The sequence below is a fragment of the Larus michahellis genome, chromosome 4 (genome assembly GCF_964199755.1).
Source record: "Larus michahellis chromosome 4, bLarMic1.1, whole genome shotgun sequence".
Taxonomy (NCBI): Eukaryota; Metazoa; Chordata; class Aves; order Charadriiformes; family Laridae; genus Larus; species Larus michahellis.
This window is the reverse complement of record NC_133899.1, coordinates 38,394,363-38,419,142: the sequence shown is the minus strand read 5'-3', so window position 1 is coordinate 38,419,142 and position 24,780 is coordinate 38,394,363. Positions and strand designations below refer to the sequence as shown.

General features: G+C 41.9%; 2 protein-coding genes and 1 long non-coding RNA gene across 6 annotated transcripts in view; 2 read left to right on the top strand and 1 right to left on the bottom strand.

Annotated features, from left to right (window-relative positions):
• The window catches only part of BDKRB2 (bradykinin receptor B2), a 32,950-nt gene extending 28,135 nt beyond the window's left edge, over positions 1 to 4,815 (top strand). For both annotated transcript variants that reach the window (XM_074584079.1, XM_074584077.1), the window contains exon 2: positions 1,916 to 4,815. In XM_074584079.1, the coding sequence (XP_074440180.1) occupies positions 1,918 to 3,063 (1,146 nt within the window). In that variant the 5' untranslated portion in view covers positions 1,916 to 1,917 and the 3' untranslated portion in view covers positions 3,064 to 4,815. The remainder of the gene's footprint in view (positions 1 to 1,915) is intronic.
• BDKRB1 (bradykinin receptor B1) overlaps positions 1 to 12,649 on the top strand; it is a 40,809-nt gene extending 28,160 nt beyond the window's left edge. The window contains exons 3-4 of one of the 2 annotated variants that reach the window (XM_074584075.1): positions 5,909 to 6,023; positions 11,122 to 12,649. In XM_074584075.1, the coding sequence (XP_074440176.1) occupies positions 5,909 to 6,023; positions 11,122 to 12,274 (1,268 nt within the window). In that variant the 3' untranslated portion in view covers positions 12,275 to 12,649. Of the gene's footprint in view, positions 1 to 5,908; positions 6,024 to 8,381; positions 8,436 to 11,121 lie in introns of those variants that run through there. The other variant, XM_074584076.1, reaches the window with a different exon arrangement.
• On the bottom strand, positions 470 to 23,753 carry LOC141742253 (uncharacterized). Of its 2 annotated transcripts, XR_012586643.1 has the most exons (4): positions 23,625 to 23,753; positions 11,665 to 11,866; positions 5,883 to 6,087; positions 470 to 2,808 (listed from the first exon to the last, which is right to left on the bottom strand). It is a non-coding gene; the product is annotated as an uncharacterized LOC141742253 (long non-coding RNA). The 2 variants fall into 2 exon arrangements; XR_012586644.1 differs by lacking the exons at positions 11,665 to 11,866; positions 23,625 to 23,753 and adding an exon at positions 7,689 to 7,822.
• Between the last annotated feature and the right edge of the window lie 1,027 nt (positions 23,754 to 24,780).

Sequence of the window (24,780 nt, the reverse complement as noted above, 5' to 3'; positions counted from 1 at the left end):
GGCTCCACCAACCCATTCCCCAGATGCTGGTTGAAAACGTTCGGAAATCAAAAGGATACGGGTGTCTCAAGATTGGGGTGGTTCTAACAACAATAAGGTTAATGCAGAGGCAGGATAGAGGATGGACATGTGTTCCTGCAATTAGATATGGGCTTGAAAAGTTGAAGTTTTGAGAGGATGAACTTGGAGAATGAGAATATTTATGCTGTTACCCAGCCCTATGCAAATACTCCCCTTCGCTCAAGTTACAAAGGATTGGAAATGTGCCTTGCTGTCATTTTGTTTTCTGCCCATTAGCCCATTTTTATGTTGCCTTGTCTTTCGAGGTTCTTAGTCCTGCTTGCCTGTTTTATCCAGTTGACCTGTCCTGGCTGTCACCTCTGTTATAAATTTTACAGTATAGAGAGAGAGTCTCCTTTGTTACTGCCTTTACTGTACTTAGTAAAATGTGGTTTTCATCTTTGCTTTTGGTTCTCAGGCACTACAGTGCTTTATTAAAACTAGGTACACAAAGTATGACCACCATTTTTCAGTAATTCTGCATCCAACAGCCAAATGTCTATATGCATATCGAGCACTGACACTTATCAACCAACAAAACCTGTAACCAGAGTACAAATGAGAACCTCATCCTTTCAGTAATTACAAATGTGTCCCCTTTTTACTGCCAAGTTACCAGCTGAATCAGACAAATGTCTTAATTAAAAACACATCTGAAAAGCTTCCAATCAAACCATAATATAAACAGTGGTATTTTAAAGAGCTGAAAAAAGACAAACAGTATTTCTGTCACCCGGTCCAGAGAATTATATAAACAGATCTGGGAAGCCAGTCTTTTATTTGAATAATGTCTCAGCATTCATCCTCTCGGAGCACAACAACCAAAACCACAGTTAACATTTTAACAGCACTGAGTGGATGCTGGACGCTCAACTTCTGCTTGGGCTTAGTAACATTTAAACATTACTGGCATTTATGCCTGTAAGTAGCTCCCTGTAAGACCCCAAGCTGTTCTGACTCGTGGAATATATACGGTACAGCACCTGGTTTTCAGACTGTGCTCTTGGACCCAAATTGCCCCACTGCGGCCTGACTGCAGGGGGGGTCCTTCCTTACATGATGGCCACCATCTTTGCCAAACTGCCAGCCCACCCAAGGCAGGCCTATTAAAACCAGGTTCCCTCACAAAGGTGGTACCATGACTTGCTGGTGGAAGGGGACAGTAACACAGAGACAGAAATACACAGGTGATGCCCTTGAGGAGCCGAGAAAGGCAGACTGCTTGCAAACAGGGATGCTTGCGCCTGCAGCTTTCTCAGCGCAAGCTAGAGCTGCAAACTAAATGTCTGCTGTGACAGTCGTAACATCTAGGAAAAAATACAGTGTTGTGGGGGGGAGGAAACATCACTGAATTCCACCCAACTCTGGCTTTGCAGGGGAGGGTTTAAAATGTTGAGGGACATGCCACAGGACGAGCAGCTTCACAAAGAGCGACACGAGACTCAGGAGGCCCATCCGTCCTTTAGGAGACAATGGCTACCGATACACAAAGATAAGAAAAGAAAGTCACCACCAACCTCCTCAAGGAATTAAAAAAGACTTGCCACAGCTTGCCTCTAGTGAATAAAGGCTGGTAAATGTCCTCTTCAGTTGACCTGTTGGTTACAACGCCTGCTGTTGCCTTATTCCCTCGATTTCACCCACTTAGAATTTGTCCACGCAGTTAAGTCTGCAAAACTCTCTGCAAGTATTTGGGGTGTCTACAAGACAGCAACCCAGAGAATTGTAAGCCTGTTCGAAGCTGCACTTTTTAGGACAGTGGGGAAAAGCAGAGCCAGCTTTTCTTATTGTATCTTTTGCAGCAATGAGCCAGATGTAGCAATCTCATGTCATCTTTTTGTTTTTCTCTGCATAGAAATGGTTTCCATCACAACCGAAAATGTTACACAGCTTTACAACACCACGGCCACCCAGGAGCTCACAGTCACTCCAGCGAATTTCCACAATAATTCAGGAGTACATCAGACAAATCCATATAAATGCATTAATCCAGATGCATGGCAATGGCTACAGGATTTCCAGCCCGGATTCCTCTGGTTTATATTTATTCTGGGAGGAATAGAAAATTCCTTTGTCCTCATCGTCCTGTGTTTCCACAAGAGTCGCTGCACAGTGGCCGAAATTTACTTAGCAAACATGGCACTTGCTGACCTATTGTTAGTCTGTACTTTACCTTTCTGGGCCATTAATATTTCTAATAATTTTCAATGGCCTTTTGGCCTGTTCCTCTGTAAAGCTGTCAACATAATGAGTAACATGAACTTTTATTCTAGCATTTATTTCCTGACACTAGTGAGCATCGACCGCTATCTGGCCTTGGTGAAAACCATGTCTCTTGGACGGATGCGACGAACTGCCTGTGCCAAATGGAATAGCTTTGTAGTCTGGATGTGCGCGTTGCTCATATGTTCACCTGCAATGGTGTTCCGGAATTTAAAGTATTACGAAGAATACAACATCACAGCCTGCGGTCTTGTTTACCCAGACAGCTACTGGGAGCCCATAAACAACTGCTTGCTGAATATTGTGGGCTTTGTGATCCCCCTCTGTGTAATTACCTATTGCACCGTGCAAATCATCAAAGCCCTACAAAGTAGTGAGCTGCAAAAGCTGAAGTTAGTCCAGACGGAGAGGAAAGCCACCGTGCTGGTCCTTGCCGTGCTCTTGCTGTTCATCGTTTGCTGGCTTCCATTCCAGATCAGCACGTTCATCGACACGATCTGTTACCTCGTACCCACTTTCAAATGCCTGGAAGAAATTAATGACATATTGACCCAGGTAGCGACGTACTGTGCCTATAGTAACAGCTGCCTGAACCCAGTCCTGTATGTAATTGTGGGGAAGCACTTCCAGAAGAAGGCTGTGGAATTCTACAAGGACTTGTTCCCAAAGAGGTGCAGAAAATCACAGTCTGTGCAGATGGAAAACTCCCTGGACACTTTAAAAACTTCCATTTCAAGTGAATACACAAGGAAAAAGTCTGTTGTCCCTTTACCACAGTAGCACAATTTGTTCATTGCAGGAAAAAAGCTTTCTAACATATCAGTCTCCAATAATATCCGTTTGCTACTGGTCCACAGAATAAACGTGTGGTAGTATTTGTCATTTGTGTGAAACCAATGGTTTGATCTTGATAGAAACTCGTTACAGGGACCTGCTTCTGATGTTATTGGACACGTCATGATTGAATACTACTTTGTAGCATAGTTACGTTTTCATGGCAGAATAATATTTGATGCATGTATCATTTGAAATGTTTGCATTTCTATGGTGTACATACATGTATATACAGTTCTCTGAATAGACCCCCAGTATAAAATGTGCTATATATATATATATATATATATATATATATATATAGTCAGGATTGGTACTTATGTGGGTACTTATGGTACCCACACAGTTTATAAGATTAGATTTTTGGTTGGAGGGGCTTGTATTTGAGTAAGTTCTGGTAAAGTAATCCTGTAGGACTATTATTCAGATGGATTTTTAGGCGTGGCTATCTTTGGGGCTTTTACTTTCTCTGTTCAGTCATCCAAAACTGGTTTGATTGATTGATTGATTGACAAGCTGTGCCTTTTTGCAACTGCTCTGACCCTGCGAGTTCCAGGTTTGCATCAGCTTGTATGTATGGAAAATAGCTCAAAAAAGGTAAATCAGTAGCAGAAAAAAGGCTGCAGTCAGCTGCGTGAAGTTAGCTGAGTTTTCTTTGTAGCAGGAGATTCTTTCCCCCTTCTGCATTGGGGTAAAAGCATACACTTACTCCTTTTGAGTGAGTGAATGTGCTTTACATTCATACCTACACTTCAGCTCAGAGACTTAGGTTTTAATATTCACAAAACATAATTAATATTTGTAATGTTATTTAATGGAAACATAAAAGCTCAGCACAACTGGTATAATCTCACAAGTAGAAGAAACTGAGAAAATGAAAGAGGGCATCACCTAACTGCCTTAAAAATCCGACTAAAGCTAACAGGAGTCTTGAAAGTTCAAAGCATTCACAAATGGCCTTTTCAGACTCTAATAATACCTACATTTTATTTGTAGAGTTAATCTGAGTGATTTTAATGCAAGATAGCTTTTCCCCAGTTGGACTGGGTTTGAGATCTAAGTTGAGTTTACACAGAAGATAAACTCACAGTGTACTGAATTGTCAGTATGCGCTTTTACCTCTAGGAACCTCGATCGAAAACTGAGTTGGAGATGATCTAAAGTCTTCTAAAACTAACAGAGCCTTTGTTCTTTTCAAAGCGCTTATGGTTACCGCCTTAAAACCACCAAGGGTAATGGAGTTTGGTGACATAAGTGACGTAAGTCAGACTGCTACTGCATGGTCTTCATTCATCAGAGCTTGAATGGAGCAATGAAGTTCCATTTAAGATGGGAAATTTGTATTAAACCTTCAAATAATTGCAATCCAAAATGCTCTAGAAATGCGCAAATGGAATGTAGATCACTGCAGATGATTTATGGACAATTCCCATAGGTTTTCTTTAATAATCCAGTATAATCCTATGTCATTAATACTTCTATTGTTCATTCTTTATATTGCTGAAGACACTTATGATGAAGCACTGCAAGGCTTTCTGTTATCTCTGGGGTTATCTCCAGTGAGCAGCATGCTGTTCATGCAACCATTAAATAAAAGGAACTCCATACAAAGTTTGTTGAGGCCATAGAAGAGATTTTTGAGTATTTGGTACTGAGAAGTGAAATATAAAAATGTTATTATATTAATATGACATTAATTTAAATCATGTAAATATATAGACACATTATTTTGCTATGCAGAAAGCATGTAAAACAGAAAATAAACTACTTAAAGAAATGAGATTTTCTGGTATTTTCTTCTCTAGCCCACATAAGGGAGACCTTATAGCAGCCTTCCAGTACCTGAAGGGGGCCTATAAGAAAGCTGGTGAGGGGCTGTTTGCAAGGGCATGTAGTGATAGGACAAGGGGCAATGGCTTTAAACTAAAGCAGGGCAGGTTTAGATTAGACATTAGGAAGTGCTTTGCAATGAGAGTGGTGAAACACTGGCCCAGGTTGCCCAGAGAGGTGGTGGAGGCCCCATCCCTGGAGACATTCAAGGCCAGGTTTGATGAGACTCTGAGCAACCTGATCTAGTTAAAGATGTCCCTGCTTACTGCAGGGGGGCTGGACTAGATGGCCTTTAAAGGTCCCTTCCAACCCAACACATTCTATGATTCCCTGTTACTCAGGAGTGCCTTGTCAGAAATGTAACTGTTACAGGTGCTTTCTTTCAGTTCCTGTTGTACCTAAGGAAAGTGAGCTGAAACCACAGAATATTACCTACTTTCAAAGCTTTGGGTCAGCTTTCTTTTCAGAGCCCATTTCTGAGTGGTGCTGACCACCCTCAGTCCCTTTGGAAGGTGAAATCTGAATTAAGACAGCTAAGGATGCGGAAATCTTTGCAGTAGCTTCTCTCTCTCTGCAGCCCCCAGAATGCACAGTGTCGGCTCACAGACTGTTTAATTCACATTCTTGCCCACTTCCCAGCACGATCACACATTGTGCAGTATCGGCATGTACCATTTACACGGGTACCAAAAAAACCCAAGAAATAATATCCAAGCTACATCTTATCTACTGGCAGCTCACAATCCCGCTCAGACACTGGGCTCTGCCTCATTCTCGCAGAAACTAGGCAAAACATGGGAAGCGTTCTTGGGAAGATGAGGGCAGACATAGCCCTGAGGATCTCGGAGATGGAGATGGCAAACTGTAATCACATCACTTTTCTATTCCTCTTTATCCTGTCCCCCTCCCTCAGCTGCTCCCATCTTCCCTCTTACCTGAAGCTGCTGCCTCTTTTATTTAGACTTTATCCAGCAAACGTCTGACTCCGCATTCGGTCCGGTGGAGGTGGCTGGGGACCTTTGCCAGAGGAACAGCAAGGATATCAACAGCCGGTTGACGTTTCTGGCCTGCAGGAGGTACGGGCAGGGATAATTCTCACCTTTTCACTGTCTGTTTTTTCTGGTTGATTATTGGCTTCACCTGAAATGCAGAAGTAACTTAACTGCTGTTAGCACAAAGAGCTGGTGGCTGTTTGTGGACAGCACAAGGTTGCTCTTTTTTAAGGTAGGGTTTCTGTGGAGAAGTCAGGATCTCAGTCCAGGTCTCCCAAACCCCCAAGCAGCACTTTAGCTGCTGAATCATCCTTTCACTCCGTTCTTCCATCAGCACATTGTGGGTTTCCAGTCTATAATGGCTCCTTCCATATTTTGCTGTTTCAGCCTCTGTAAGCTGTAGTTAGTAGGGCTTGAGTATTACTGCATGGTGATGCTACCAGGATCGTTTATTGGTAACTGTAAAGCACTGCACCAGGGTTTAAGCTCTCCTTAGCAACCACTGTCTACAGAATATGTAAAGAAATCCAACCAAGCTGAACAAAGAAAGAATTTTACATCATCAGGTCACATCAAAAAACCTTTCTTCTGTTCCAGGGCTGATGAACAGCTATAGCAGATAACCATGTTGATTTGCAAACTGTTTCAATAAAGAAAGTCAAACCGTTAAATCATACTGTCCCCAAAAGATAATTTGTTCAGATCATTAACGGCTCCAACTACATTAAGAGGAAGAGTTTTAATGGCTGGACTCTTGGACCAAGAACCAAAACTATGGAGACCTTCTGGATTTCTGCCATTTGTCTACCACATAGTGAATGCAATAATTGAGAAAACAGTCTTACCTTCTCCTTCATCAACATATTTGTTTAATGTTTCTGATCAGAGAGGCCCAGTTAGCATTTGTAAATCCCTATGCAGCTCTAGAGAATGTGTACTTTTTGCAGGTAAGTCAACACAGACAGTGTGGCTGAAGATCATATAAGCTTAAAACATAAACTAATGTGCTGCGAATATCCTGAGTTGAAGGCAGCAATACAGAGATACATTTTAATTATGTGTACACAGCAAAACCTTTCAACTGTTGACTCTAATACAGATGTTTTTAAACTTAATCCTTCACATTCCTTTAATTTGTGGTCCGTAACATCTGTGCAAACTGTAAAATGCAACCAAATCATTATATGTTTTCTACAAGTTGAAACAAAGTCCCAAGTCACAAAGAAATGATATGCTAAATCCCCTTTTTGTAAAAAGTTACAGCTTCTTATGTGACTTGTTCTAAGTTATTTAGGAGTTGGAGCTACAGCAGTGCTTGTTCGTTTCACTATTATTTCCACCAAATGTATAGACTCCCAGTTTTGAATCTCTCTCCGTTGCTGAAAAAAGTCCTAAAGATGGCAATGAAAAACAACAGAAAATAAGAAACTAGATTTACAAAGAAGATTTGGATTGGCAAACTGATATTTTGACCCCATTTTGAAGTGATGAGTTTCGTAAGACTATGTTATTTATCATTTAAATTTTAGAGACAGCTGCCGTTTCCTATTCAGAGTCTGTAAGAAAATGTAGATGTTGGCGGCTCCTAGAGATTCACGTCCAAGCTAGAATGAATTCCAGACTTTTCTGTTTATTGCTCAAATGTTCTTCTTTATGGAAAAAATACTTAAACGCAGAAATTCACTAACGTAAGCAAAGAGGAAGTTCTGGAAAGTCCATGACGGAGATCTCCTGTTGTATTGCACTTACCTTAATGAGTCAGCGTGGGATGTGTTATTTAGAGATTGATCTCCTGTAGGCTATTAAGATTTTTTAGGTAACATGTAATTCAAGCCTGAGAAAATACAGCAGTCATCGTGTGCTGCTGAGAAGTAATGTTCACAGAGACCCAGGCCTTGGACACCTAGAGTGGGATGCAAAAGACATCGGTTTTCAAAAATGGTGGAAGGGTGACAGGGGGTTTAGTGTGTCCCAGCTTCAGCAGCCCGTCCCATACACCCGTTCTGCTTTAACCCCAGCTCCTTGGCGTGGTCCTCACGGCGGCTGGCAGAGGAAGGAGTTCCCACAACAACAAAAATGTAGTTCAAAGTTTGTCTTTGTGTGCATTGGCACTAAAAGGGCAGTTCAGAGATGTTGATAAATTTGTTATTGTTACGGACGTAGTTAATCACACAAAGGAACTTCTAATTGTCAAGGACCTGTACTTGAAAGCTTTAATTAGTGGTCGTGGGAGGACAAGAGTCACGGCATATGGCTTTACTACACCCAACATTTGGAGAGGTAAAAAAATAAATAAATAAAAATCCTGGGGCTTTCTTCCAAAATGTAACATCACACATATCGTACATGGCCAACAAAACACTCAGGCAGCACTTGGTCACTCAGTTGAGCCTCCGGATGCATCTCTGCGTTCTCTCAGTAACCTCTGTGCTGCTAGTTACCAACTGTTTCTGAATTTGAAACTTTGCCTAAATTGCAAGGAACGACAAGGAGCAGGTATGTCTATCTGGTTTTAATGTCTTATCTTTCTTAAAATGATTTCACATATATTTTTTATATAAAAAGAATAATCTTTTGTGTTCTCAGTTCTGATCCGTGCAGTCTAGCAAGAGTTTCCCTTTCCTTTTCACCGTGAAACTAACTCTGAGGGTCGGGATTAGTTCTCTTTATGTGTAAGAATGTGATTCATTGTACAAAATTTCTTTATAGTGGAACATACTTAGCTGTTTGCAAAATTTTCTCTTGCAAAGTAATCTTTACTTTTAAGATTGTTCCCAAAGCTCAAGATGTATTTATTTAGTATTTCCAGAATACATGATCCTAACTGGGTAATACATATTAATAGTAATAACGGTGATAGATTCACTGTACATGGAAGTTAATCAGAAATGAGTTCAAAGTAGGAAAAATATCTCATTATTTTCATAAAAGATGACCAGAATGTGTTAAGTACATAAATTGAAAACCATTCATGTGGCTAATTGTCCATTAGCACTAAATACTTAAAAATACTTATGGAAGAAAATTGCTTTTGAAGAAGAAATGAAATTAAGCAACTGAAAATGAATTGCATTTTCTGTCAAGAAGACATCTGGAGCTCTAAGTTTATAAAAGGCTTGTGGCTTGTGATAGTGCTCGGACGCTGGCTAGTAGACTCTGAAGGAATTTTCCCGATGACAAACTCTACAGAAACTTCATGTACTATTGCTAGCCGGACAAGAAGTCAGATTTAGCTGCAGCTAAAACCTAAGTTGCAATGGAAAGTAAATTTTCCTGAAGTTTTTCATTTAGCCCACAATGAATGAATTAATGGCTCCAGCCCAGAGATCACATCCACAGTGTGCAAAGTGACTAGCATAAACTGCTAGCAAGAAATCATGAGAAAATGGTCAAGCAAGGAAAATAAGCACTTCTTTTTTCCTCTATATTTAGTAAAAGTAATAATTCTGTTTACAAAAGGGAATGTTTAACTGTTATCTTTATTCTACATTATTTTCGACATCTAGTGTTACAGATTTTCTTCAGTTACTCTCACACCTTAGCCAGCCCCCTGCTATAAAACACTAGATTCCTGTTGTCTCTCACACAGCCTCTTTGATGCTAATCAGCCATTTATTTGCTCTATATATCTTCTCTGCAGTCTTAGATCCTCTCAAGTTATCTTAGTTTGCACGAGACAGTCAGTGAACTAGATAAAATTCAGACTACTGTGAGGGAAGATGTTCAAGCCAGAGCTGCGTAATTTGGAGTTGTAGCCCAGTTCCCTGACAAGACTGCCAGCTTGAGTGAGTTTACGAGCTCAGATAAAACTTGGCTGCTCACTTAATTCTGCAGTGATGAAAAATGTTCTGTGCCTTAGCTACCGAATTCTGTGATGTGGAATATTAGTACTTAACTAATTCCTAGAGGCATCACAGAGATAAGTATTGTGAGCTGCGCAGATACAGACATCGCTAAAGGCTGTACCTGTATGTAAAAGAGACGAACGATGGCCCTAAACGCTCTCTTCGAAACTCCATCCTTAGCTGTCTCCTTGGTGCAAAAATACAGAAGTTGAGAGAGCAGAGTTAAATAGCCGTAGCAGAAAGTTAACAGTCAGGATGACTGATTGCAAAATATTGATTTTTTTCAAAAACGCATTCTTTTTTATGATTGGCATGCTTCACTTAGATATGAAATACTGAAATGTTAGCTGTCACCACAGGCTCAGTAACGTCTTGCCTACCACAATGATTTTGAGACTGAACGCCTGTAAAAAACAAGACCCGGGCACTATGGTTGACCACGACAACACCAGGAGAATAAAGTCACCGCAGGAGGCAGCTCTGGCAACCCACTGGATTTTTGCGGGACGATAACATTCTACCCGTGTTCTCATTCCTGCCCAATCTCTCACAGATTTACCAGAGAGAAATAAAGGTATTGCCAATGCTATAAAAGCATAAATGCTTTGGATGCTGGGGTTCCCTCTCTCCAGCTGAACCCAAATGAAATATTTGGACTGGAGAAGAGCGCTGTGAACCTGGAGCTGCAGAGACCTTCCCTCCAGGCAAGGTTTTGAGCACAGCAGTTTTTTGGAGGAGTCAGTGCTTTATTAGTACAACTGCTGACATTTGAGGGCAATAAGCCGTCTAATCTAATGGTAATTTTGAACCCAAAGTTCAGGATGGGAGGATCTGAGAGGGAACAAAAGAATGCAAAGTTAAGCAAACAAGGGATGGACTCAGAGAGTGAGTAGCATTCCCAGCTCTGGGAAACAGGCATCATCCTGCTAAAGTTATGCATAGCACGGAAAATAAGAGTAAAAGAAAGGGCAGGGGAGGCTGCAAACTGGCTTTGGGTCACCAGCATGACTCCTGCTGCTCTCAGGGAGCTGACAGTCAGCTACATCTGTTTCTGCCATCAGTCTGGAGGAGACATACAGGACTACTTACACTAAATTGGCACTTTCCTTCCTCTGTGCCAGTTTAAACAATGGCAGCAAAGAGAGGAGATTTCATAGGATGTGGAGGAAGTTCCATCCTTGACAATACTGGGAACTTTTCACCGTTGCACATATGAAACATAGATTGATCTATCCTGTAATAATCAGTGAGCACTAACAAACAAATTCCAGCAGTTAAATGTTTTTTACACCACTGATGGGAGACAACTTTAGGAATTTTATGCTTCTTTTTTGCAGGCCCTTTGTCTCATTTCAAAGACATCTGCCGTTCACAGCAGAATTTAAAAAAAAAACAAAACCAAACATGACTGAAACTCCTCTACTGAAAGTTTCCTCCTCAAACCAGAGTGAAAACAAGAGCAACTCAACTGTTTGCCCAGACTTGAATGACTGGTGGGAAATTGTGTACTATATAGTGCCCAAGTATATAGACACCGTCTGCGTTATTGGAATGCTTGGAAATATCTTTGTTCTCTTCACTTACTCACTGCACAAGAGCCCCCTGAAGGTAGCTGAAATCTACCTTATGAACCTAGCTGTTGCTGATCTTATCTTCCTCACCTGCCTCCCTTTCTGGGCAGAGAACATCAGGAATGAATTTAACTGGCCGTTTGGCAGCTTCCTTTGTCGCAGCACCAGCGCATCCATCAGCCTAAACATGTACACCAGCATCTACCTGCTGGTGGCAGTCAGTGTGGATCGCTACTTGACTTTTGTCCACACCTTGAACCACAGAGGGATACGGAGCAAAACCATGGCCAAAGGGATCTGCTTGCTCACCTGGTTCATCGGCATCCTTCACAGCATCCCAACCTTTACGTTTCGGACTGTGAAACACTTTCCCATGTGGAATATTTCAGCGTGCGTTTTTGACTTCCCCACCCAATCGTGGGCAACAGCCGAAAGGCTGGTATTCAACACGGTGGGGTTTGCATTGCCATCGGCAGCAATCACCTTCCTGAATTTCTCCACCATTCGCTCCCTACAAAAAAACGCAAGAGAACGAAAAGCACTCAGAACAAAGAGCCGCAAGGAGCACAAAGGCACGAAGGCTACCAGGTTGATCTTCGCGGTGGTACTGATGTTTCTCTTGTGCTGGACGCCTTACCAGTTTTTTGTGTTCCTCAATATATTATACCAGACAGAAGTGATCAAAGGCTGCTTCTGGGGGGAACTGGTCAACTTTGGTGAGCAGTTTGGTTATACCCTGGCTACCACCAACAGTTGCATTAACCCTGTGATTTATGTGATTGTTGGGAAATACTTCAGGCAAAAGGCTTTAGAAGTTTTTTCACAATTTATTCCCTGTGGATTTCCCTTGAGCTGGGTATCATTCAAAGAAAAGTCCTCATATTTCAACAGGTTTCCAGTCAGGAGTAGTTTAACCTAATGGTTCTTGGTTCCGTCTTCATTTTGATGTCACAACTTATTTCAAATGGCATTAAAAATGAATATGTGTTGCACTGATATGGCACTCACAGACTAAGCTAATTATTTATTAAAGTAAATTAGTCGACTGCTTATTTATCCTCAGGTTTGCTTTTTTTTTTTTTGTGTTATCCATCCAAACGCACGACACGTGATATCAGAATTTTATACCAAGTGCTCTAACCTGTCTTCTCAATTATCAGTGACTTGAAAGAAAAACTTTTTGGCAAGGTATCAGTAGTCGGGTTTCTCTACAGAAAGCCATAAGCTGGCTGAAGATGTTACTGCATTGACATCACAGACAACTACACTACCACCAGTAACAGTATACATAACATTATAACATGTATTACAGAGCAAATATGAGCTTAATCTTCAGCTGGTAGCTGCATTTGAGCAATTATAGAATAGCTCCAGTTATTTTTAACAATATTTTAAATGGTTTGCACTTTACTCATCAAGTACAAAATTTTTTTTTACTTTTTATATCTGAAAATATCAGTGAAGTCCATTTTTACTGTATTATTTTGGAATATCTTTTATCTGAGGCAAATCCTTAGATACATATTTATATTTTTATAAATCAAAATTAATAAACTGCATAGTATTCCATTTTAGACCATAGTCTTGTTCCTTCCTGCATTTATTTTGTATTTTGTCCCTTCCCCTGTTCCTTTGGGGAAGATTAAATATATAGTTCTGTGATTAAAAATCCTTGCTGCTACCAGAATATAAACTCTGGTGGTAGTAGCAGTAGTAATAATAATGACATAACAGTAATACACCAGACAGGGGATAAGAAGAAGGAAACTTCTTTTCCATCACAGCTGCAATTGCAGAATAGACTTAAGACAACTGAGATATCCGTTCCCATAATTATGAAAGTACGTGTACCTACAAGACAATGGAAGAAGACAGGAGATACAGTGCAGCCTGTTCTGTTCTGTTGAGTGCAGAAAGGGGCATATGAGCACATCATTTGTATAACAGTTTTATTTAATTAGTTATTAGAAAGCCTGTTTGGTCTTGTACTCACTGTAACAGTGCCGCATTTCCCCCAGTTCTGTGTAGTGTGGCCATTTTCAATATGGAATTCATCTCCTATTTAGAAATCTGCCTGTTCAACTTCATGGCAATGAGATTAGTGTTCATTTTTAATGATTTCCCCAAACTTTATGAATCTGAACAGTGCAAGCCTTTCGAAGAGTTAAAAGTCTGTCTTCCTAAACGATGGTTTCAGAATTAAGGGTGGATTAAGGGATCAGGGAGGAAGAATCACTCACAGCTTATCACTTTTTCTGTGACGGGCTTTTTTTAAATAAATGTCAGGGTTAGACATTAGCGGTAACGACGGCATGTGAAGTCCATCGAGCCATCTGAGATCAAAAACTTAAGTCCGGTCTGTTGTAAACTGTTGCACACCACATTTATTTAATGCATCCCCAGCTGAATCCCTAATTAAAAAAACTTCCAAGCTGTGATATTTTCTGGAGGGGGGGGGGGAAGAAAGAAAAAAGCTGAAATAATTTTAAAAATTATATAAACAGAAGTGCCATTTTCCCACTATGCATTGGGACCTTAACAGGGAAAAATATCTTGTCCTGTCTGACTAACGCTTGTCCTTGTTATGCAACGTACACAAATAAAAGGAAAAACACCTTTTGAGCACTGTGGCATACTTAGGGTATGAGCTAATATGTTGAAAATCAGTCTGAAATCAATGGAAAGCCTCCCATTTATCCCATTTGCTTCAATGGGCAAGCGACAAGGACTTTCATGAAAGTACTGCTTCTGTTTTACATGTACGCAACTGTCAGGAAAAGCATCTGTAGTTCAAATACTGCTTTAATCCACTTTGCAGCGAATCACCGGATTTACTCTCCAATATGAATGCACATAAATGAAAGTAATTTTCATTATGAAGTAAAAATTGAGCAACTTCTCTCATTACTGATTGTGTGAGCTGTATTAATATAGAAAAATATGAAAAGTAACTGCAATTTACTCCACAGCAAATGCAAAATTCTGTATTTAATCAGAAATAATCTGCTGCACAGACAGAGGGTGCAGAGCGAGAGGCTGACAGCAGTTCAGCAGGAAACGATCCACAGATTAGAAGTTGAAGATGACCCAGGAGTGCCACGCTGCTCCACCTTGAAGCTGTATATGGCAGCAGTAATGAACTTAAATTGTAGCAAGGGAGGCTCAGGATAAGCATTAATAAAAAGCTTCTCCTGGAAAAGCTAGTGGTAGGCTGCCTTGGAAAGAATCCGGCACTGCAGCAACGGAAGCCTCTGAGACCGCTTTGGACAGGAATTGCTGGGGATGGGATGGTGTGAGCGTAGTCGGTTCTGCACCAGCACCGGGGCAGGGGGGTGTGTGTGGATTTTTAGTGACGTGCATCCCTCCACTGACTCTTTCTCTTGTGGTCAATAAATCAAGTTCCCGTGTTTGCACTTTCAGGGCTTTTCACCTATCACCTTCCAATCAACGCTGAAATGTCAGCTCTGACCATCAACCACCGCTGCCAGGCTCCACTGCCTGTGGGCTGTTCTTCCGAACACGCACCCTTTTTACTTTCTCTCATGTTATTCCTCACACTCACAATAAACATTGTCAAGTGTTGATCTTTAAAACGCTTCTGTCCTGCAATATCAAACTTTCCTAGGCAAGATCCCAGCACCCTAAAAGCTTGTAAGTGTAATTTATTCTCCTCAACGATCTACATTGATTTAGTATATTTTACGTTTTAATCACAACTTCTCTAAGGGCAATAACCATCATTTTGTTATCTGTTCAGACCATGCTTAATGCCCAGCTTAGTCTCACTTTACAACTTGGCCCTGCAAGCACTAAAGTGGCATTTAGGATTCACAGAAGCCCATCTCAAGGAATAAGACAGCCTGGACTTGCATTTGCAGAATCAAAATGTTTTGACAAGTTGTTTCAATTTTACATACTTTAACTGTGAATGTAGACAGTTCTCGTAACAGATTCTCTCTCCAATAACAAAACAAAACAAACAAAAAAAACCCACCCCAACCAACTCCAAACTCCCAAAAAAACCAAGCCAAAACCAGATGATCCATTTCTAAAACTGAAGCTAGAAAAAAATACATTGATCACTAAAAATAAAGACAGAAGTCTTTTCAGAGATCTATAGCCACCTGGGCTTCTAGCCTGCGAGGACTCATTCTTCCTGGGGAGAGAGCTCTTTGTCATCCCTGCGAAAATCGTACTAAATCAAATAAATAGAAATGTTGATGGGAGAAGCAGTCTGCGTGCCGTACAGACATGCTGGAGCAGTGAGATGCCATTCTGATGGAGATGCTCAAACCCTCCGCAGTCTCCTGTGACAGGGTTTCACAAAAGACCTGGTCAGCAGAGCAGCAGGACCCACTTCCCTGCCTGTGGGTGGCTGTGGGCCAAGAGCGCTGGATGCCAAGGAAGCTGCTTGCCCGTGGTCATGGTGAGCTTGGCGCAGCAGGGAAGGAGCAAGAGACAAAAGCTATGCCAGACCACAGGACCAGAACCAGACTGGGGAAATGGGTCTGTGGTTGATGGTAAGCAGAGAAATATCTCACTGGAGACTGGGAGTTGAGAAACGAAAAGACTGAGGGGAGAGAAGAAAGCAACCACCCTTGGTCCCTTCCAACTCTAACCATCCTATGAGTCTGCCAGTGTCTCTGCCAGCCACTTCCAATGCAGGAGTGTGTGGAGGAGCAGGGAGGTCACACTGACCAAAAGGAAGTGTTGAGGGAGGAGAAGAGACGGGGACTGGCTGTACCAGGAGACGCAGCAGAAACCAGTGTGCTTGTGAAGGGGAAATGGCTTTGACAAGGAGCTGGGACCTGGTGGGCAAAGAGGCCAGAGCAAAGTGTAAAAAGGGGAAGAAGAGGCAGATGCCTCAGGATGGGACTTGGGATATGTTGTTCTCTTAAAAAAAAAAAAAAAGCCTGTCAAAATTAAAAATTTGAGTTTACCAAATCAAGCATTCAAGGGCTGGGAAATATTTAACCTAAGACTGTCTCTGGAAACTCAGTTTGACCTCCCTCAGCGTATGAGTTATAACACAGACTTATATGACTAAGCTTTGAATTTCCAACATTGCAACTTAACCGCTTCTGATTTAGCTTTGTGTCACTCTGCCTTATGTTGGAGAGAAACACACTTACATAAACCAAACAGTACCCTCAAGAAACTAAATCATCCATCCTGCATATTAAATAGAAACAACAATATTGATAATACACATCCTGCCTTGAATTTTAGAGAAAGAAATCTTTGAAACAACACATAATTAAAGTGAAAAATTTGCTGTGAGATTATATAGAAACAAATTAGTCTAATAATCATATGTAATCATAACTGAAAAGATTAGAAGAAATTCTGAAATAAGAGCAATTAGGAAGAACGTTGTCATCAGCACAAACATAGGTAGGAACACCCCCTTCCCTAGTAGCACAGCCCCACAAAGAGTAGACACCACCCTTGGTCACTGGAAAGGAGACGTCAAAACAACTTCATCATAGAAGAGCAAGACAGGGCTTTGGGTCCATCATAAGGGCAGGAGGAGGGCAGCACTGGGGATTCAAAAATATCCTACTCTGTCAGCTCGAGGCACACAGAGAATAGCTGGGCACACAGATCTCATGGGCTGGACCACACAAGAGCAGTTCTGGGTTTTTTTCTAAGGGAATCTGAAGCTTGAAGGCAAAACAAGCCCATCTGAAGAGCATGCCAGTTTATCTTAGTTACTCTGGCGTTTTATCTGTTTTTTCCTTTGAGTTTTGAATAGTTGCTCTTCATCGCCAAACCTGTTACTTCACACATGACTGAGAGTAAAATCCTAAGTATCTTTCCCAGCCTACCAGGCTAGATGAGGGACCCGCCTCCTCTTTCCCTAGCCCCAAACAATACAGGGCCCTCGCAACTAGTATGTTTTTCTCTGGTGGAGAACGGCCATGGACCCATTTAGTCAAAGGTGTCGTGCCCTACTTTAGTTCTTTCCAGACCACACTGCGTTGCAAATACCCATCACACTGAGCAAGAGAAAATGTTAGCAAAGTTCTGCTCCAAAGGAGGAGTGAACATCTTCTCCTTTCTTACCTTTTTTGTTGCTGTTGCAAAAAAAGGGACAGTCTCTCTGGATGAGTTCAGTCTGCAGGTGCTGACAAAGTACCAGGATTTAACCCATTCTGGAGTTTCCCCTTGGTTATTAAGCATGGCTTGAACAGATACAGCTGCATCTCAGGGTCAATCCACGGGCAGTAATGCGTCATACTACCTTGTGTGAATGGTAAGAGGGGAAAAGCCTGCTTTAGCACTCTGCTCCTCAGTTGCTGGCAGGAGGACCTTGTCCACACAACCTACTTTGGCCATACTTTGAGGGTGGCAGAGCCCTGGCACAGGCTGCCCAGAGAGGCGGTGGAGTCTCCGTCTCTGGAGACATTCAAAACCCGCCTGGATGCGTTCCTGTGCAACCTGCTCTGGGTGACCCTGCTGCGGCAGGGGCTTGGACTAGGTGATCTCCAGAGGTCCCTTCCAATCCCTACCATTCTGTGATTCTGCTGTTGCCACAAATACAGTAATTCTCTTGTGCCGTCAAGCAGTGGTCATGGGGGGCTATTAAATGACATAACACAGGAAAACGGGAACAATGAATTCAAAACTTCGTATTTTTAAAGCCTATGTGTGGCTGGTTGCAGTGCATTCTACAGGAAAAAGCAATTACTTAGGAAGTAATTGCTCAAGAAAACCCTCTTCTGCTAGCACGGTCTTGTGCACTGCAGATTTGTTCCAGCAAAATCTTCACTGTCTGCTAGTGATATTTTCTTGCAGGAGCTCAGGTGTATTCTCCATCATCACTCTAACCTACAGCTACAGCTAGGAGAGATGTTCTCCTCTGGGAAGTAATTCACACACAGAGGAGTTCACGTTTGGTTTCATGCATCGCTATTTATCTATTTCAGTTCCTGCACAGCAAATCCCCAGCCACGCATTAGGAATGAAACCAGCCACCACCGTTTCCCACAGGAAGAGATGGAGTAAGTCTCACTTCCATCGCACAAGACTAACTCAACAAATGAACTGCAAAGTCCAAATCCAGAAAAAACTTTCTGAATTGTCCCAGTGTCTTTCTGATGTATGCACAAATGTACCTTTCAGGTAGCTACAAAGTGAGAAATCCTCATCATTCAGCACTAGGAGGAGGAGAAATAGAAATATTTAATCTGCAGCCTCAAGCACTCCTTATCTGAGTGACAGGACTGTTCTATGAGTAACAAGTTAAAGGCCAAAATCTCAACTCATATACATCAAAGTAAATTGAAATTAGTGGACCTACATCCATTTGTACCAGCCAAAGGGCTAGTCCTGAACAGAGAGTGACTTTGAGTGCCTATCATTATGCCCTTTTAAAGTTACTATAATTTTTTCAAACCCAAAAGAATTACATGTATAAAGCCAGCATAATAAGCAAGAGCCTCTGTCTCTCTATTTTTTTCCCTGCTATGTTTTTAGCTACAAAGCTTCTGATAAAAATCTCTTTCACGTGAGAAAACTGCTGGTGCACACTGTAGAAGTTATTGGGGTGGTGGGGACTTGCCCTTTTGCAGGACAAATATTGAAGAGACAGAACCTGAGATCACCCTCTAATGATAAAGCAAGACACTCATTAAGCTAAGTTTTGAAACAGCTAAGTAAATTGCAAAAGAAAGACAGGACTTGATACTAAATTTGATAAATGAGAAAGCAGCTATGACATTTTCAAGAAGGAGAAAAACAAGAAAATGTAACGATCAGGCTGCCTGTTCCGCAAAACTTTAGTCAGTCTCTCAAGAACCGCAAGAAGCACTGAGCCTCTGAGTGAGGCCTCTTGCCAACATTGCTTAACTCTTATCTGCTGGCTGCGTGCCAGCCTCCCGGCGTGGATGCCGGTAATTCATAATGCAAATCACACACAGCAAGAACATAAAATCTCTCTGACGTGGAAAGTGGTAGTCAGACAATGGGTGACGATATGTCTGATGGGAATTAACACCCTGCAAATATCCTTATGTTTTAGGCATTGTTGCAGATAAATAGTAATCTACTGGAATAGCCAAAATAATTTGTGAGAAGATGTTATGATGTTTAGCACAGTTTTGTCTCCTTCTGTCTTGCCTGAGACATTTGGATGTGAAAGGCAGCAAAGCTAAATACAGAGTTCTGCAACTGTAAGAAAGTTGCTTTGTGTAATGTCATCAAATATATAACCAGATAAACCTCCATCTTCCCAGGGTATGGGAGAAAAAGAATACTCTACTTTGTCTGGCATCTACTTCAGAGCTGTTAAATAGTAACCCATCACTATCAGGCTGCCATGGTAAAGATTATCATTGCCCTATTAACAGAAGAGGGAATTAATGATGGCAGAAGATTCATGCAACAAACTGAATTGCAGGTATATGGGAACATATGGATGTCCCCTTCCCTGGAAGTTGGATGCCACTTCCCTGGAAGCGTTCAAGGCCAGGCTGGACGGGGCTTTGAGCAAGCTGGTCTAGTGGGAGGTGTCCCTGCCAGGGCAGGGGAGTGGAACTGGATGATCTTTAAGGTTCCTTCTAACCTGGATGATCTTTAAGGTTCCTTCTAACCTAAACTATTCTATGATATGTAGAGTGTTCATCTGTTGATGATACCAAAATCCCTACAGCCACCTCTTGGGCAATCTTCATGACTTAATAATGAAGGAGAGGAAGAATTAAATTCCAGCTAGTGGGAAAATACCTAATTTTCCCACTACCCAAATACCCAGAAGCAAGTTCCAGGAAAAAAGAAAGTCTTTCTTTCATCAAAGGACTTTTATGTGTGCATACTACTGAACCTTCACACATCCTAAACTTCAAGGCAATTCTTTGCTATTGTCACTGCAGATCAAGAGTAACATTCAGGTGCTCAGTGATGCGTTAAAGACACACACTTTCCTTCCACACATGGTCTTGTTCACACCAAGACTTAGTAACTTGTCTTTGGCCTACCCAATACATGCACTTTAGTAGCCCAAGGGGAGAGGATAGTGGTCCAGCTACCAATTGTACAACCAGTATCTCAACTCCCTGAAAACACAGACCACCAGCTGTGATCCCAACTATACCTACTCATCCCTTCGGCCTTCTGGAGCAGCTGCATTAGCACCACTCGGTTGACCACGAAGGCTTGTTTTCAATAGTAAGATTGCAGTCAAAGGTATTCTGATGACTAAGGCACAAATGTGGAGTTTTTTGAGGCACAGCTTCAGTTCTCACCTCTGCTATAGCTTTGTTTTGTTTTGTTTTTAATCATGGAGAAATCCTTAATTTCCATAATTATTTCTAAAATAACCTTGCTAAACTGGACATCTGATTGCTCTGGTTTCCAGAGGCTCCTCAGGACCAGCACGTCTCAGGTGCCAATAATTCACCTTACCTGCTGAAGGTGTGCTGCATTCGTGCTGTTTAGAAACCCCATTTGCCCTGAGGCTCAGTGGTGGCAGAAGGACTCCAAGGAGCCTGAGAGAAACAGCATCAGGCAGAAAAGGGAGCCAAGTCCTCGTTGTGGGAGCAGATGTGGTAGCTTGATAGCTGAGGATCTAATTGCAGCCTTGTAGCCTGCTGTAAACTCTACACGCAGACTGGGATTGCCCCTAAAGGTACCAACAGTCACCTCAGAGGTGACCCCAAGACCAAACGATACTTTCGTTTTGAGGCTGCTCTGATCAGCGCCGTTCCTAGCAGGGTCACCGCCACCAATATATTTCAGATCCCCATCAATAGAATGAGGCTTACGAGTTTCACAGATGTCTTGTGACACCTAAAAATAAGATAGGCATATGATATTTGGATACCATAATAACAGATGTTATTAAGTACTTCATCTAGAGTATAACAGCCAAAAGCCCACCTGCTGTCTGTGGGTATATAGCACTTCACTTACTTTAACTGTGTAGCTCTTGCACAAAGCTTCCCCACAATCCATATCTTGCTGATTGGTGCATCCTCAGATGTTTTCCTCCCCACGTGCTGGCTGCAGAGCATTTAAGGGTTTGTATTTACTACTGAAATGTTAGACAAGTAAAAGAAGCATTCATATGTTTTACTGTGAAAACAACCATGTACTGATAAGAGTGGGACAAAAACCCTAGCTATTTTAGAATTAAAGTTATATCTCATCTTTCGTGTTATGGCAAAAATAAAATATCCTTCAAGTAAGCTGCACGTTATCAAAAATAATAGTAAGTCCACTAAAGAGCACATGCTGTCCCTGAGAAACTACACAAAAGTACCACTGATTGATGTCTTTAAAAGGGGTAGTCTGCGGCACAAGCGTGTAAACCAAGGGCACGGTTTCAGTAGAATAAAATTAGATGTGTGGTATTAGACCTGCATTGTTCTTCCTGCTCTGCCCCGTTTCACTTCCAGGCATTCACACAACCCATCCTGTTTATTCAGATGAGCTGTGAAGGGTCTGGAAGAGTTATTCTGGGATACCGTCCCAGACTTTTGGGATACTGATGTGAAACGCAACTCCCTTCACACACTGAATTTTTTTGTCTGCTCTTTTTTCAAATTCTAGCTGCTCAGACTAAGATTAGTGGCGTTACCTTGTGCCCTGATTTTCATTAAACGTTTCCTTTTCCAGTTCAATATATTATTTTCTTATGCGTTGGACAATACTGTATCCAGTCATGTTGTGGTAGATGTATCTGGTCACCGGTGGAGGTAGCCTGCAGCAGTAGATAATGGCAGATGGTGGCCTTCAGCCTCTCTCCTACCCCATCACCGGGAGCACCAGGCACAGCACTTGCTGGCCCGGAGCAGGGGAGCCCCGGCAACTCTGCAGGCTAGGGGCAGAGAACTGGGAGACAGGAGCCAGCAGTACAAGACAAATGTAAGGAGCAGTCAAGCCGTCTTCCTCTTAGGTAACACCAGCAGTTTCTTCCTAGATGCTCAAAATGTCTTCTTTTTGTCTCACAAGCCAATTGGGAAATACCTTTCTTTGCCCAAGGTTATTGCTATATGAAGTGACATTTTCTGTACATCTTTTGGGAGCAAAACAAGACAGGAAGACGCAGTCAGTTCCCTGAACTCACTCCCTGTGGTGTGAGGAGAAAGACCGAGCAGCTCTGATGCTATTAGTCCCACTTAGAGTAAGGCTAATAACACTTAGTAAGCATTAACAATAAACTCATTCCATAACACTATGTTACAGGAAAAATATAATCTATTTTGAGAAATGTGAGTGTATATTATTAGAAGCTGTCAGCAGAAAAAAAAAGTTCTTCTTAGACAAAGAGCAATAGAAATATGAAATGTCTTGGTCGCTCTAATTGAAAGCGGTTCTGTACTCATGAAAAAATTCTGGTGTGACAATGTTAGAATATAGACGTGGTTTCACAGAATCATCATTTCTTACTGTCTTGTGCTGTAAATTACTACTGAGTTACATGCTATACCTTAATAATGCACACAACAAAGAGTCAAATAGTTGCTTTCCTTTTCCTAGACATTCTCTTATTTCTACAATTTTAAGTATTATTAATGTGAAAGGTTATTTCTGAGAGATACTTTTTACTATTCAGCTTATCCAAGTTCACTTCTATACTTCCTTAGGTGATAGAAAAAGCTACAGCATGAGAAAAACTTCTCTGGCACAGCAAGGAAATCAGACAACCAGCTACTTCTGAAAACAAAGCAGCAGTAAAGATACAGAATATACGAACGAAATTCTCTATCATATGCTGCTACCACACGTGTGATACGAAAGTTGCGTATCTTATAAGTAAAGCACTTAAAAGGTCGTATTTGGTAATAGCAACAAAGGTGAAGGACAGCAAAACAGTTCAATGTTCGGGAAATGACTTGGCAGGGAAGGTGAAATGAGTCACGGCTCGGCTGTGAGACCGTTCAGGGGCTGGTGGTGGTGGGCAGGTCACTCCTGGGCTGCTCCACCTGACGTTGGGTCAACAGCTGTGTCTTCTTGCTGAAGGCAGCTAAAGAAGTGAAGAGCAAGAGTCAGAAAGCCAGAGGAGCTGCCCTCTCTTGTCGGTCTGGGCGCTGAGAGAGACAGCAGGAAAAAGACCGTGTGGCCATAATTAGAGAGTGTCACATAATCAGAAATTATCCCCACATCACAAACCCACCCATGAAGGGAGGTAAATGAAGGCAGGGCAGACAATGGAGGTTGTTGCATTTGCTTGCTTTCTGCCATCTGACTTTTCAGTGCTATTTGCATTATTTTGCTATAAATAGTTTCCGTATATATGTATACATATAGAACTAAGACTACAATACCTTTTAGTGTTTAATAATCCATTTCTTCTTCTAAAGGAAAACGGGGAGAAGCTGCAGGGCTCTGCAAGACAAATAGTCTCCAATTCACGAAGTCTGAAAAACATCAAATTACTGTTTGCAGTATTCTCGGGCATTAACTCTCCCTTCCTCCACACACACGTTACAACAAATACACTAAATTTCTCTTCCAGCAAATTTGTTTGCAGTAATTTCTAACATAACTGACTGCAATTACTGTCTGATACTGAGTTAGAGCAAGACTGATGGGTTTGCTGAGAGTTCGTGAACTGTTTCTAGACAGGCATGTTATTTCAAAAATACAGCCACTTTTTCTTTTCCCCTCACCAAAAATCAACAGAATTAATGTGCTTTATGTGTTTTAAATGCGCATTATTTGGTATTGTTCAGCAGAGGGTATATATTGCAGCATACTAAAGGATGGTTAACCCTTTAATCTTGCTGCAGCAGTTTCTGCTGCTGATTTTTGGTGTGGACAGCTACCCAAGGCGCCTACTTTCATTCATCCTCCATCACCCAAGAAAATTCTGGACCCGCTAAGAAGAGCTTCACACAGTCTTTTGGCAGGAGCACCCTCCCAGAGGAGTAACCAGGTCACTTCTTTCAAACCCGCTTGCAAACAAAGTTTTGCTGCCAGAAATAGAGCAGGGTAGGTTTAGATTAGACATTAGGATGAAGTTCTTTACAATGAGGGTGGCAAAATACTGGCCCAGGTTGCCCAGAGAGGTGGTGGAGGCCCCATCCTTGGAGACATTCAAGGCCAGGCTTGATGAGGCTCTGAGCAACCTGATCTAGTTGAAGATGTCCCTGCTTACTGCAGGGGGGTTGGGCTAGATAGCCTTTAAAGGTCCCTTCCAACCCAACGCATTCTATGATTCTATGAAATGTTGGAGGCTGGGGGGAGGAATATGGGAAAAGAAAGGTGGCTCCTTCACATCGCTGAAGACCAGGCTTTTTGCCGGATGAGTAGCAGCCCCTGCCGCTGCTCTGCCTCTGTGGTTGAGACGGACGCTTCTGCTGGAACCTGGCCAGGTTTCTTCTGCTCAACCTCGCTGAAGGAACTTCTCTACCCCCGCTGGGTCTACAGACATGGAAATGAATTCAGAGTTTCAGCCTGGTTTTGCAGCAGCACTTACCA